The sequence below is a fragment of the Myzus persicae genome, unplaced genomic scaffold, assembly GCF_001856785.1.
Source record: "Myzus persicae strain clone G006 unplaced genomic scaffold, MPER_G0061.0, whole genome shotgun sequence".
In the NCBI taxonomy this organism is placed as follows: domain Eukaryota; kingdom Metazoa; phylum Arthropoda; class Insecta; order Hemiptera; family Aphididae; genus Myzus; species Myzus persicae.
This window is the reverse complement of record NW_019100658.1, coordinates 568,520-582,163: the sequence shown is the minus strand read 5'-3', so window position 1 is coordinate 582,163 and position 13,644 is coordinate 568,520. Positions and strand designations below refer to the sequence as shown.

The 13,644-nt window shown below is 29.2% G+C and overlaps 2 protein-coding genes across 3 annotated transcripts in view; one reads left to right on the top strand and one right to left on the bottom strand.

The window, feature by feature from the left end:
* LOC111039264 (transcription factor 12) overlaps window positions 1–1,063 on the bottom strand; it is a 30,546-nt gene extending 29,483 nt beyond the window's left edge. For both annotated transcript variants that reach the window (XM_022322731.1, XM_022322747.1), the window contains exon 1: window positions 772–1,063. In XM_022322731.1, coding sequence (XP_022178423.1) covers window positions 772–853 — 82 coding nt within the window. In that variant the 5' untranslated portion in view covers window positions 854–1,063. The remainder of the gene's footprint in view (window positions 1–771) is intronic.
* A 2,772-nt stretch (window positions 1,064–3,835) lies between these two features.
* Window positions 3,836–13,146, top strand: LOC111039405 (ribonuclease 3). Its single transcript, XM_022322926.1, has 2 exons — window positions 3,836–4,231; window positions 9,123–13,146. Exon 2 carries the CDS (start codon window positions 9,207–9,209, stop codon window positions 13,110–13,112), a length of 3,906 nt encoding a protein of 1,301 aa, XP_022178618.1. The 5' UTR covers window positions 3,836–4,231; window positions 9,123–9,206; the 3' UTR covers window positions 13,113–13,146.
* Window positions 13,147–13,644: the final 498 nt, after the last annotated feature.

Below are 13,644 nucleotides of genomic sequence, written 5' to 3'. Positions count from 1 at the left end.
ATTAATATTAGGAAGTTGTATAGACAAGTAACACAAATGTAGCTACAAGTCACAACCAATAATAAATATGGTTAGGTAGATACAAACAAAATATTATTTAGCAATGGGTATGAATATAAATGATATGGTAGGCAAAGGTTTGTGAACAGATTTCATAGTTGAAAAATATGGCCTTCAAGCACAAAAAGTATTTGCTCGATACTGGAAATGAAGATTGTTTAATCACAGTATTGTGTTGAGCATAAGTAATATAGAGGTAGGAAACCTAGATGTGCTAAACAACTTAATATTGGCAATTCGTTTTCGCCATCAAAATCGTTCAAAGAGATAATCACGGGAATAAAAAATAATGACAATACGAGTGGGTACAATATTAAATAGGAGCAATCAAACGTGTTGTAATGAAAACCAACATGTGAATACGCATTTTAACAGATCGCATCACAACATTTGTCGCTTAATCCGCGTTCACGGGCCTAGTAAATTACATATGAACGGGTTAAAGTATTTCGGGGCTGGACGTGCCGCGGAGCGAGCTTGGTCGTGATGCCGCAAAATGCGTTGCGTACGCGAATAATTTCTGGACCCATCGAGAGGACGATGACGCGGGGACGTGCAAAAACGCGTCGGTGGACGGACAGTCGGGGGGCGATGTAATGGTGATAAAAAAAAAAATAAATAATTAAATATAAAAAATGGCCCGGGACACGTCCAGCGGGTCCGTGCATCTGTACACCTCCGGCCCTGCGGCAACAAAGTGACGACACCAACCTGGTTGTTTATTCGCGATCTTGTTGAAGCAGTTCTGGAACACCTCGTATAAGTGCATTGGTTCGTCGTCGCTTGTCGCCATTTTGTGATTTCTTCGATTTTATAAGCCCATCGGATTGAAAACATAACACGACGAACTTTCACGGATCATGAACATGCGAACGGCACTGCGAGAACAACATTGCCGTACGACATGGTGCCCGTGTACGCGGAAAGCGTCAGATGTCAGATCGTATCATACTATCCGTAACCACGGTGCAAAAAACACAAAACCGAAAAACCCTCGGCGGCGGCGGCGGCGGCGGCGGCGCTGTCCCTACTCCCCACTCCCCGTTACCAGCTGCCGTTGGCCAACACGGCGCGACCGGTGGTGGCCGATCGCCGGGAAGCGGTCGCGGGGTGAAGTGGAGGGGGCAGTTTCCCCCTCTCGCGTCGACAGCCCCCTCTGCGACGACAAAATGACGCAGTGCAGACACCGGCGAAACACGGCTACACTTTGGGCCAACCATACACAGTCTCCCGTGCGTCCATCGCTAACGCCTTATTAGACTGCGTTATTGAAGGGACAAGTGGCCATCGGCCACAAAAAAAGATGTTAACCAACTGGCCAGTGTCGAATTTAAAGATTTGTGGGGCAAGGAATATTTATGTTTTCCCATCATCACATTTCTCGTTCATTAAAGTACATTTCTTATCAAAATAACACGTCTAATAAGTAATAATAATGAGTTTCTATTCTCCTAAGTCCGAAACAATAATCGTATAATACAGAGACGCCGGCGTTTTTGACAGTATAAGAGTACATGACATTTCTAATTATTCTCAAGGCTAAAACACCTACAAATACTGAAAAAATTCTTTAAATATTAATTTACCTTCCTATTGTATTTGTCATAAGAAAAATCAACTTTCGGCTGAACTTTCTACAACGGTGACTTTGGTCTTATCAAATTATTCGAGTGCTATGTAGGGTGGACTGGAGGCAAATTATTCGAAAATATGATTAGCAAATAAACCAATAATAAATAATAATAAGAAAAACACTGCGTCGGCCGATCTCGATCAAAATTCTAGAAAAGTATCAATTGAAGAACGAACATACAATTATTAAGTACTTCGATTTCGATGTATTAAAATCAAATTTTGAATGACGTATTTATAAGTTATATGTAGAGCTCAGATTTAAAATTTAAATGCCCTCAAAACTATTAAAAAAAAATGTTTAACAATTCTTGAGTAAAAAAAATACAAACTGTAGGAAACAAATGGGATTACTGATTACTGCAGATTACCATGAAACACCAACTGACCAATTAGTTGTTACTGGTTTGAGTACCGGAAGCATAAAATCTTACGACGTATTGAAATCCTAAATAGTACCTACGATCGACAAGACGACATAATATGGTGAATGGTCGGAACAAATTTGTTTGAATCACCAATTAAGTTTAATCTACAAATGTATATAATGTATTATATGCACTAAAAGTTAACGAAATTAACTAAGAATTATAATAAACTCTCAAAAAACGAAATGGAAATTGAAAAAAAATGTGAAATAAAAAGTTTTACAATTCTCTGATGCATGAAACGGCTTTTTTATTTGAAAAGCATTGCCAGGGGCTTCCTAAAATATAATGTATTTTGAATTAAAGTCCGGGCCCTAGACATATAAGTATTTAAGACTGAGTTTAACGGAATAGATAATTTGGTCCACTAGACACTAGCAAGATGTTCTCAATAGAAAATGCCCTTAAAAAGTCAACAAAAATAATATTATATACGATACACCAGGTGGATTACTTTGTATTAACTCGGGGACATAATAATATAATATGACACCGGCGACTGGCTCACCGTGCAATTGCACAGTATAGTAAAATTGGCCTAGTCCACCAATGATCATATCTATAATATCAATTTATTTTCTAAAAACTTGCATAATAGTATAGTACAAATACATAATACATTTTATTGTATTTTCCTGAAACATCACGATTTTGTTTAAGATTTAAAAATAATTTTCAATTACGCGTGTACCAATACTCAACACTATAATCTATATTTTGCAATTTATTTTTTTAGACAGCAAAGTGTGGCCGAAGAAAATAATGTTAATGTTAAAAACCGTACCCAGTTCTATAGTACCTATACCTACCTATAATATGTCTGTCGTAAGATTTTGTAACTCATAATTGTATTGTAAACTACTAAACAAAATTAAAAGGGCCTTAAAAGTGTAATGAAGTTGGAAGGTGTCGGTGTATATGAGCTTGTAATAATATTTTATTAGTGACTGTGATTTACAGAATATCACACAAATTACTATAATTAATGTAAGCTATATGAAACTTTTGGAATACAAAAATCAAACGATGAACGAACAAAAAAATCATTGTTAATTCATTATTGCATCATTTAAAAAATTAATTTAGATCTCAAAGAAGACGGCAAAGATCCTTTAAAAGATTTAAAGAAAACGAGACAAATGAGAATATAAACGGAAAATGTATGTATATAGTTGTGAATTATACATAATTTAAACAATTAAGAAAGAAATTAATTTAGAAATTGTTAGTAAAACTAATTAGTATTATAGTTTATTTTATCATATTATAGATATATTAAGGTTTATTATTAAATTGTTTTTAAACCTCGTATTATAATATTACATAATAACAATAACATGAATATTCTGCGATGGTACAGAGAGTAGGTAAAGGAATGATCGGATATTAAAATTGTCCTTTAGAAAACAGAATCAAATTACCACCAAAACGTGATAATTGAATAATAGAAATATTAATCAGAATATTCCTCAAACCTAATAAGAAAAGTATAAAGTATTAAAAATCTTTATAGTTCTGGAATAATCTAACTAATCAGTAACCTAAGGCCGCAGTCACTACAACTAATTCACTACAATATAACTATATATATATGCGTTAGGACAACTCGAGTACAATAATAATGCCCTGGTGTGCCGAACAACACTGTAAAGTCGTATGTTAGAAGCGAGATCAGCCCGGATCGTAACGATTCGAAAACACATTTTTATTTTTTGTTTTCATTTGAGATACCACGACATGCTATCAAATATCAATGTGAAAATGTACGATGGATGATACATCCTTGTGTGCGGTTCTATGAATAATTTGTACATTTCTGAATTAATTATCTTTATATTAATTGCTACTATCGAATATTCGAGTGCACCTAGCCGCCTCTAGGTAACTCGACAACTGATATCACAATTCGGTGTGTCGATTAAGCGATTTACGAACTCCTGTTTAACAAGTACCACTTCTACAGTCATTTCTCGACATTTGATTTCATTATTAATATTGTTCGATAGTAAGTTTTTGTCATTGGGAATTATCAGCTGCCTACCGCCTACGGTATGCGTTTTATTACGGTTCTAATGCACAGAGTTCATGAATATCGGAAGAAGATGGCGAGTGTAAGTATTTTCACAAACAATGATTCACATGAATCATGAATCCATGAGGATTTATCAATTTAAACTGGTGTATAGGGTAATGTATATTCCAATACTCCACCGTTTTAAATTAGTAAGTCTTCATGAAGTACAGTGTATATTCGTCAACTCTTAATATGATAAGTTTTAATTAAGATTAGGTATTATATTATACTATATACTATACCTAGATTCAAAAAAATGTTAATTTTGATTAAAATTTGTACGACATAGATTTGGACCATATTTAATCTGTATGAAATATCTATACATTTTATTGATACATTTATTTCTAGAGTTATATACTATTTATGTTTAATCTGATCTGAACTAATAAAAAATTCATAAAACTCATCATTCTAAAACAATTTTAATTTTGTTATGATTGTAATTAGTAGTGGTTAAGCAGCCACTCCTCCAAATTGTGGGTGGGTATTAATATTTAGCACATGCATACTTACTATAAGTAATCAATCACTAAAATTAATACATTAATAATAAGCAACAAGGTAATCTGAATATCCAAAAGACAATATAAATGAATATGTGTTTACTCCAAACATTTAAAAAATTCATTGTTATTAAATAAATGATTAGTAAATAAAAAATATAATTAAATTTAACGTTAAAGTGTTTAATGTTTTTGTCATTTAATATAATATGTAGACCTACATTTTTTCATATGTTTGATAAAGTACTGGGTGGGTGGGTTAACTAAAATCTTTGCTCCTTGTGTTAAAATAGCTTGTGTTGCCACTAAATTTGTGGTTCAGGTCTTGAATACAATATATATTTTAAAAAAATGGTTATTCGGTCCATTGTGGAAATGTTAAAATGTAATTTGTTTGAAATTATTTTACAAGTAATTTTGATCAAACAAGAAATTCTATAATTTGTTTGTAATTATTTGGAATATTTACAGTTGGTATGAAGTACTTCATATTTTTATCAAGATTTAATTAATATGTTTGGCATTGTCATAGATCTTTTAAATGTACATTATTATAAGTATACATTAATTATCAATGCCTATTATTTTTCCAACCAACTAGAATACATGTAATAGTAAAAATAATCAAACTATAATATTAATTTTGTACCTAGATTATTATTTAGGGAAAAATAAAGATGACTTTTGATTAACTTTAATATCATCATTTCTAGAAACATTATTGTCAATATCAAATTAATTAAAAAATCTCAATTTACCTTATCAATTATTATAATAATACATTTTATTACAAATAAAAATACTTAAATTTAATAAATTTAACTTTCTTTTAAATCAAATTGTTGTAACTCTGCTTATTCATTTATCACAAAATAAGATGAATGGATCAGAAATAAAATAATTCTATTATTTTAAAAACAGTTTAATTGGATTTTGTTTATATTTGGTAAACATTTTTGCATGTTTTCTCATACACTTAATTGGATAAATAGGAACAATTTCTAATACATTTTATACTTTACAATGTGTCCAAAATGTGTTAAATTTATTTCATTTTTATTTTTTTATTAATTTTATTAATTTATAACTTAGTATATACCTAATATATTTAATAGTTTTTTGATAAGTCACTACTTAGCAATAATAGTTTTCTGCTTATGCTCTAACTAATTTTAACAGTTATTTTAAAATTAGCTTAAGTTTTTAAGAAAAAAACTTAGTTATAATGTGTATAAGTTTTTTTTATAATTTTTATTATATAAGTAAAAATTAAACGCAATTGAAAATTGTAAGAAAATCTTAAAATAATTTAATTTGTTCAATTGGAAAAAAAATTGAGTACCTAACTGTTCAAAAATAACATTAAAAATTAATTATTTGCAAACATGTTTTATATTTTATAATTTTATAAAATATATACTTCTCAAACAAAATTTTAATAGTGTAATCATATTTTCTAAAAACACTTCTATATTCAATTAAATTTATATGTTATTTGCTATAACCTTATTTCTATGCATCCGATATTATTTACTTCTAAATATATAGTATATAATTTTTTTAAATTCTCTATTGTACAATTTTATTTATTCTACTTTTTATTCATTGTAATTAGTTAATGTGTTATATAATTGTTATACATTTTAAATGATACTTATGGTTTTTTGTTCTATTTTGTTGAGTACAGTATCCAAAACTATAAAATGTCTGTGGCAATGTGAACCATCGAACAATTAATAATCAAAATATGTTATAATTTTCAATACTGTCAGCTTCATATTATCTCATTACAATATCTGCCTTAGTCACTTAGCACTGATCAGAGCTAACAATTTTTAATTAGATCTATTACTTCAGTATAGTGACATTTTGTAACATATTATTTGCAAGTCATTTATAACAATTTTGTGTGAAGTTAAGTTAAGTACTGAAATATATATTATGATGAATATTTAATTTTTAAATACAGGCAAAATTGTGGAAATGATTTACAAATATTATATTATTCAATTACTTAATAAATGAAACTATATGCAGTCGGTACTATCTATAATGACGCCGGTCATAACTACAAATGGGGTATAATGACATTAATTTCAAGGACCTGACAAAATTCCATTTATTTATATTTACAAAATACCTGGCTATAACGAAATTGGACGTAACAACAATATCGACTTATAAGACTTGAAAATCGGGCCGCATCACAAATTTTAATCTTACGTAACGGCTGTATATTATCATTTTCACAAATTATCGTCAAATATTATCGGTGTAATTACCTACATAAATAGGGTACTTTCCCACAGCCATTGTGTAATATGCTTTCATGTGTTTTTAAAATAGCATCCAAGCTATCAACAATTTTAATTCATATAGTATACATATTATGAGACATTACCACAAATCTACAAATATCAGTTTTGATATTTTAGTTATGTTAGTGCCGTTGCACATGTTCCATTAAAATGTTAAAATTAATAAGAGAAATCATTTTTCTGTCAAAGAAAAAGCGCATATAATTTTTTGTTTGGAAAATAATGAAAAAAACATTAATATTGGGACTGAATTTGGAATTCTAAGTTATAATAAAATAATATGTATAATATGCTGTTATTAAATATACATGTATTTGAAAAATCAAATTAAAATTATAATAATATACTTGTGTAGTTCAAAAATCCATTGTACAAATAGAATACAAATGTATAATGTATTACATAATAAATAAAAAATCAAATTTGGTTATGATGACATATATTTTAAATTCACTGACTGTCGTTATAGCTGATACGGACTGTAATATTAATGTACTATATATTAATGAACATTTAAGTATTAAAAAAAGTCATACTAGAATTAAATAGTTGTTTATAATTATTAGTTAGGTAGTTCAATATTATTTATTTACTCAGATGAATGTTAGTGAACATATTATGTTGTGTTATCACTGTTATCATCATCTAAAGTTTATGTTATCTAATCCTTTGACTACTGCATTAAAATATAATTACACTATACCTTGCTTTATTTCATTAGCAATTAACTTTATTGAAAATACATTTTTTTTTGTAAAATATTCCATCTGCATATAAGAAAAAAACATTCAAAGTGTTTAATGCATTATTTAATTAGAAATACTGTTTTTTTGTAAAAAGTTTATATATTTGATAGTAGGATGATGTCAGAAGGTTGAATACTAATAAACATTTTTATTTTTATTTATTTATGGCTCATATTACCCACATTGATTACGCTCATACTATCTTTATAGGCTGTAGTATAAAAATTTTTCTATGTCACTTGAATTATGTTTACATAGTATAAAAAGTTACCTTCTCTACCCATTATTTAATTTTGTTAGTTACACATTTTCTGTGTTCAAAACAATTTTAAATAACATTATTATGAGACGGGTTTGATTTTAAATTAAATCGTTTTTGTTTTTAGGTATAGTTAAAAAAAAAAAACAATGATCACTCAATTAATTTTTTGATAACAGTTATAGAATTTTATATGAATCCAATTAACATTTTAAAGGCTACAATTTTCTATTCTTCAATAGTTTTCTATTATTTTAATTTTAAATTATGGTTGATGACGGTAGTCTTACTTTAATGTTTTAAACAGTTGGTTCTTTTAACCAAAGGATCACTTTGATTTGATCAATTAGAAATCGGGCACATTTGATGTTTATGATATGTTTTAGAAAGAGTTGCAAAGTCATTTTACAGTCGAGTGGCAATAACTCAAAAAAATTAACAACTCAAATATATTTTATTCTTCTAGTAACTCCAATACATACTCAATAAGTTAAGTATCTTGAATAACATATATCTTTATGTACATTTTTATTCCTCTTCAACATTGAGTTATCTCGACTTGACTGTATAATGATTTCAAGTAAATTTAAAATTCAAAATGAAGGTTTCCACTTGAAAATTAGAAGTTTATAATAGTATCACACTTTTATAGTGAATAGAAAAACTATTTAGAATAATTTTTAGAATTTTTGGTAACTAAAATATGTCTAAGTCTTTAATTTAAAATTTTAAATAAATAAATAGACATAAATAGATGACCACGTTATATAGGTTCCATATGTCATGAAATGAGTGTATTATTTCACTAATTTTTATCTCATATTTATGAATAAAATTAACTATAATTTATTTTGTTAATTTTTGTTAAAAATTATGAACTACCAAGTACCTACCTAAATTTTAAAAATTTGACATAAATTATCAAAAATATTTTTTTTATAATTGCAATAATTAATAATGATAAGTCATAAGTTATGGAATATTTAATGTGAAATAAATAAATATCAGAATTGAATGAAAAATTTCAAAACTAATTTGAATACCTATACCTATACCTATACAAATAATTTTAATTTATTATTATGAAACTTTTTTTCAGGCTCAATTATTATGAAGGACTACGGTAAATTATTAGTATACTTTACATAGGAATACACCATCATCATATAATCATTTTATAACAATGGAGGGTTCTTATCAGCATTCATTTAATTACCAGCCAAATCAATCAATGACTTATACTCAAAGTCTCTATAATAATAATGGATATGATATGCAACAAGTAAAGAACATTAATACAACCAATTACTATAATACCTCACATGTAACTACTTCATTTGCTTATAACAATATTAATGAACATTATAATATGGGATACAATGTGATGCCTACAAATTTGCCGATGCCTACAAATGTCCCAATGCCTACAATTGTGCCAATGCCTACAATTGTACAGATGCCTACAAATGTTCCGATGTCCACAAATGTGTCGTATATCAATGAATCTTTGGTTCCATCAACAAGCTCCTTAACTACAAGTTATAGCAATGTTAATTATGTCCCTGCAACATTGTATTCATATAATAATATGCCTCAACCTCAACAACCACAGATATCTGGATATTTTGTTAATGAATCATTACCTGGCGTGACAAAAAAAACATTTACTAATGAATATATACAATCTTCATCAAATAGTTTACCATATACACCTAATATGCCTTTACATGTCAACCAATCAGATTCCTATAAACCACCAGTAAATAATGAACAATATCCATCTAATCAAACATGTAATGATGAAAAAGAATCAAAAAAAAAGGATGAATGGTTTGATTTAACATCTAAATTTTTGAATAATGGTGCAAAAAGTACTAGTAGAAAACATTCATCAACATCAAGCCATACCCAAAGTGTATCAAAACATTCTCACCGTTCTTCATCTCCGAAATCTCGTAATATTTGTAAGGATAGACATTTTAAAAATATGAAAACAAATGAAGAAATGTCTAGTGAAATGTCTGAAATAAAAAAATTATCAAATATGTCTATTCAACAAATAATTGACTATGAAAAAAAAAAGTGGAGCAGATCAGCACCAACAGATGTGTATTATAAGAAACCTGATGGCGATTCAGAAGTTACATTTGGAAATAAGATTGCACTAGATATATGTGATGAATTTGAAAACACTTTAGGAAAACGTGTTATTAATATGAATGAAAAGAAACCAGTAGTTTGTAAACCTCGTAAAGTTAATGTTAATGTTCGTAAACATGTATGTTCAGGTAATTGTTCTAGCTCATCTGATGAGGATGAAGATAACGAAAAAGAAAATTCTACGCTTATTGAGCTGAATAGAAAATGTTCTCATCCAGATAGACTGCACTCGGAATTATGGTATAATGAGGTTGGAGAAATGAATGATGGTCCTATGTGTAAATGTAGTGTTAAATCGCAGAGATCTGGTATACGACATAATATTTATGTTGGAGAAGGTCCCTTTGAACCTTGTTTACCAAATTCAAATAATAGCGACAAATTATTTCATTATCGAATTACTATTACTCCTCCAACAAATTTTTTACTTAAGTGTCCTACAATTATTGAACATAACGAAAGTAAATATATTTTTGAAGGATTCTCATTACTATCACACTATCCAATTCCAATTTTACCTACTTGTAAAGTTATTCGTTTCAACACTAATTATGCAATATTATACGTTGAAGAAAAGGTTCCAGATAACTTTATAGTGAAGGAGTTGCAATTATTTTATGATTATTTGTTTAAAGACATTTTGGAATTGGTTGATTTAGACTTGCACGGTGTAGGCAATAAAAATGGATGTCCTCAATTTCATTTCATGCCTCGATTTGTAAAAGATTTGTCTGGTAATGGCAAAGAAGTGCTTGCTATGAATGAAGTTCTTAAGTATCTTTTAAAGAGCAACAAATTACTTTTTGAACCAAGCTCTTTGCCTGCTTTAAAAAATATGCCTATGAATGAATGGCAAAATATAGTAGATGAATATAAAGGTATGATAGTTACAAACCCTGGAACTAAACCATATTCAATACGTGTTGATCAGCTAGATAGAGATACTGTAAATGAAACTTCTGATAAAAATGTAAACAATGGCTATCCAGTTTTAGTACATTTCGGTATTAGACCACCTCAACTTAGTTATGCTGGTAATCCAGAATATCAAAAGGGCTGGCGTGATTATGTGAAATTCAGACATCTTCTAGCAAATATGCCTAAACCATCATTTGAAGATAAAAGAAAACTGGAAATCAAAGAAAGAGCTTTACAAGAAATGAGATCCCATAATAAAATGAAACGTGGAGTGACTGCAGCAGTTTCTAGTAAAGGATTTTATAAAACTGGACTCATGTGTGATATTGTTCAGCACGCCATGCTTTTACCTGTACTTGTGTGCCATTTTAGATTCCATAAATCTTTAGAATACCTAGAAGATACTATAGAATATAAATTTAAGAACAAATATTTACTTCAGCTTGCATTAACTCATCCTTCCTATAGAGAAAATTTCGGTACTAATCCTGATCATGCAAGAAATACTCTCACCAACTGTGGTATAAGACAACCTGAGTATGGTGATAGGCGTATTCATTACATGAACACAAGAAAAAGAGGTATAAATACATTAATTAATATAATGTCACGTTTTGGTAAGAAATCAGAAATGGAATCAAATATTATGCATAATGAGCGTCTAGAATTTTTGGGGGATGCTGTCGTTGAATTTGTGTCTTCTATTCATTTGTTTAATATGTTTCCAGACATTGAAGAAGGAGGATTAGCCACATTTCGAGCAGCTATTGTTCAAAATCAACATCTTGCTGTTTTAGCAAAGACTTTAAAGCTAGATGATTATATGCTATATGCTCATGGTTCAGACTTGTGTCATGATTCTGAGCTGAAACATGCAATGGCTAATTGTTTTGAAGCTTTGATGGGTGCACTATTTTTAGATGGAGGTATTGATGTAGCTGACCGTGTGTTTGGTAAAACATTTTATAGGAATTCACCAGAATATCTCGATATTTGGGTAAACTACCCCAGACATCCTTTGCAGCAACAAGAACCTGAAGGTGATCGTAAATGGATTAAAAAATTACCATTACTTCAAAAACTAACAAGCTTTGAAGACTCTATAGGTATAAAATTTACCCATATAAGATTATTAGCCAGAGCGTTCACTGACAGAAGTGTTGGTTTCACAAATTTAACACTTGGTTCAAATCAACGACTTGAGTTTTTGGGGGATACTGTTCTACAATTAATAGCTTCAGACTATTTGTACAAATATTTTCCAGAACATCACGAAGGTCACCTATCACTCCTTCGTAGTTCTTTGGTAAACAATCGCACTCAATCTGTAGTATGTGATGATTTAGGTATGGTCAGTTATGCACTTTATGCAAATCCAAAAGCCGAATTAAAAACAAAAGATAGAGCTGATTTGTTAGAAGCATTTCTAGGAGCTTTATATATTGACAAAGGACTTACATTCTGTCAAGCATTTTGTAATGTATGTTTCTTCCCTCGTCTACATGATTTCATTCTGAAACAAGACTGGAATGACCCAAAGTCTAAACTACAGCAATGTTGTTTAACATTACGATCAGTTGACGGTGGTGAACCAGATATACCAGTATATAAAGTTATAGAATGTATGGGACCAACTAATGGTCGAAAATATACAGTAGCTGTCTACTTTAAAAGTGTGAGGTTGTCACAGGCGACTGGTCATAGTATACAACGAGCTGAAATGAATGCTGCTAATAGTGCGTTAGAAGTATCTAAAGATCTTTTTCCACAATTGGATCATCAAAGACGTGCTATATCAAGAAGTTTGCGTCATCAGTGTTCCGATGGTCAAGCCAACATTGATGACATAATTAAATTATTAGAATCCAATTCAACTAAAAATGAATCAAACCTGAGTGATTTAGATTTAGCAAAAAGAAAACTCCATAGAAAACTATTAGCTGTATTGTGTGCTAATAAAAATTCTATAGAAAATTATTCAGAACCAGACAAAAAAAGGAGAAAGAAATAAAGACAATTAGATGTTATTTTTATCAAATATTCTGTATGGCTAAACCTGAAGGGATGATTATATCTCGAATTAATTTTTATAAATAATGCAACTTAATTGTATTAGTAAGTGAATTATTAAAGGCTGTACAATTATTTTACATTAATATGGTTTACTTTATTTTAGTACTATTTGGTGTAACAGAATTATCTTTTTTACATTTTATTTTATTGTTGCATAAGTTTAGTTTTACTATAGTCCAACCGGATTATTTTTATCTCAATGAATTTCATCTATTTGATTAGGTATTTTATCATTACATTTTGAATAATTTATCATCAAATTAATGAACTAGATATTAGGAAAATATGTGAACGTTTTTTAATGTGCCTTCTAATATAGTGTATACTGTACCGATAATAGACTGAATTAAAATTATTACCACAGTCTAATAGTGAAAATAATTTAATTAATGTATTTAATACAATTTACACAATTTTAAAAAAAAATTATTAAGCTCTGCATTGTTAAATAAATATAATGTTCAATATTT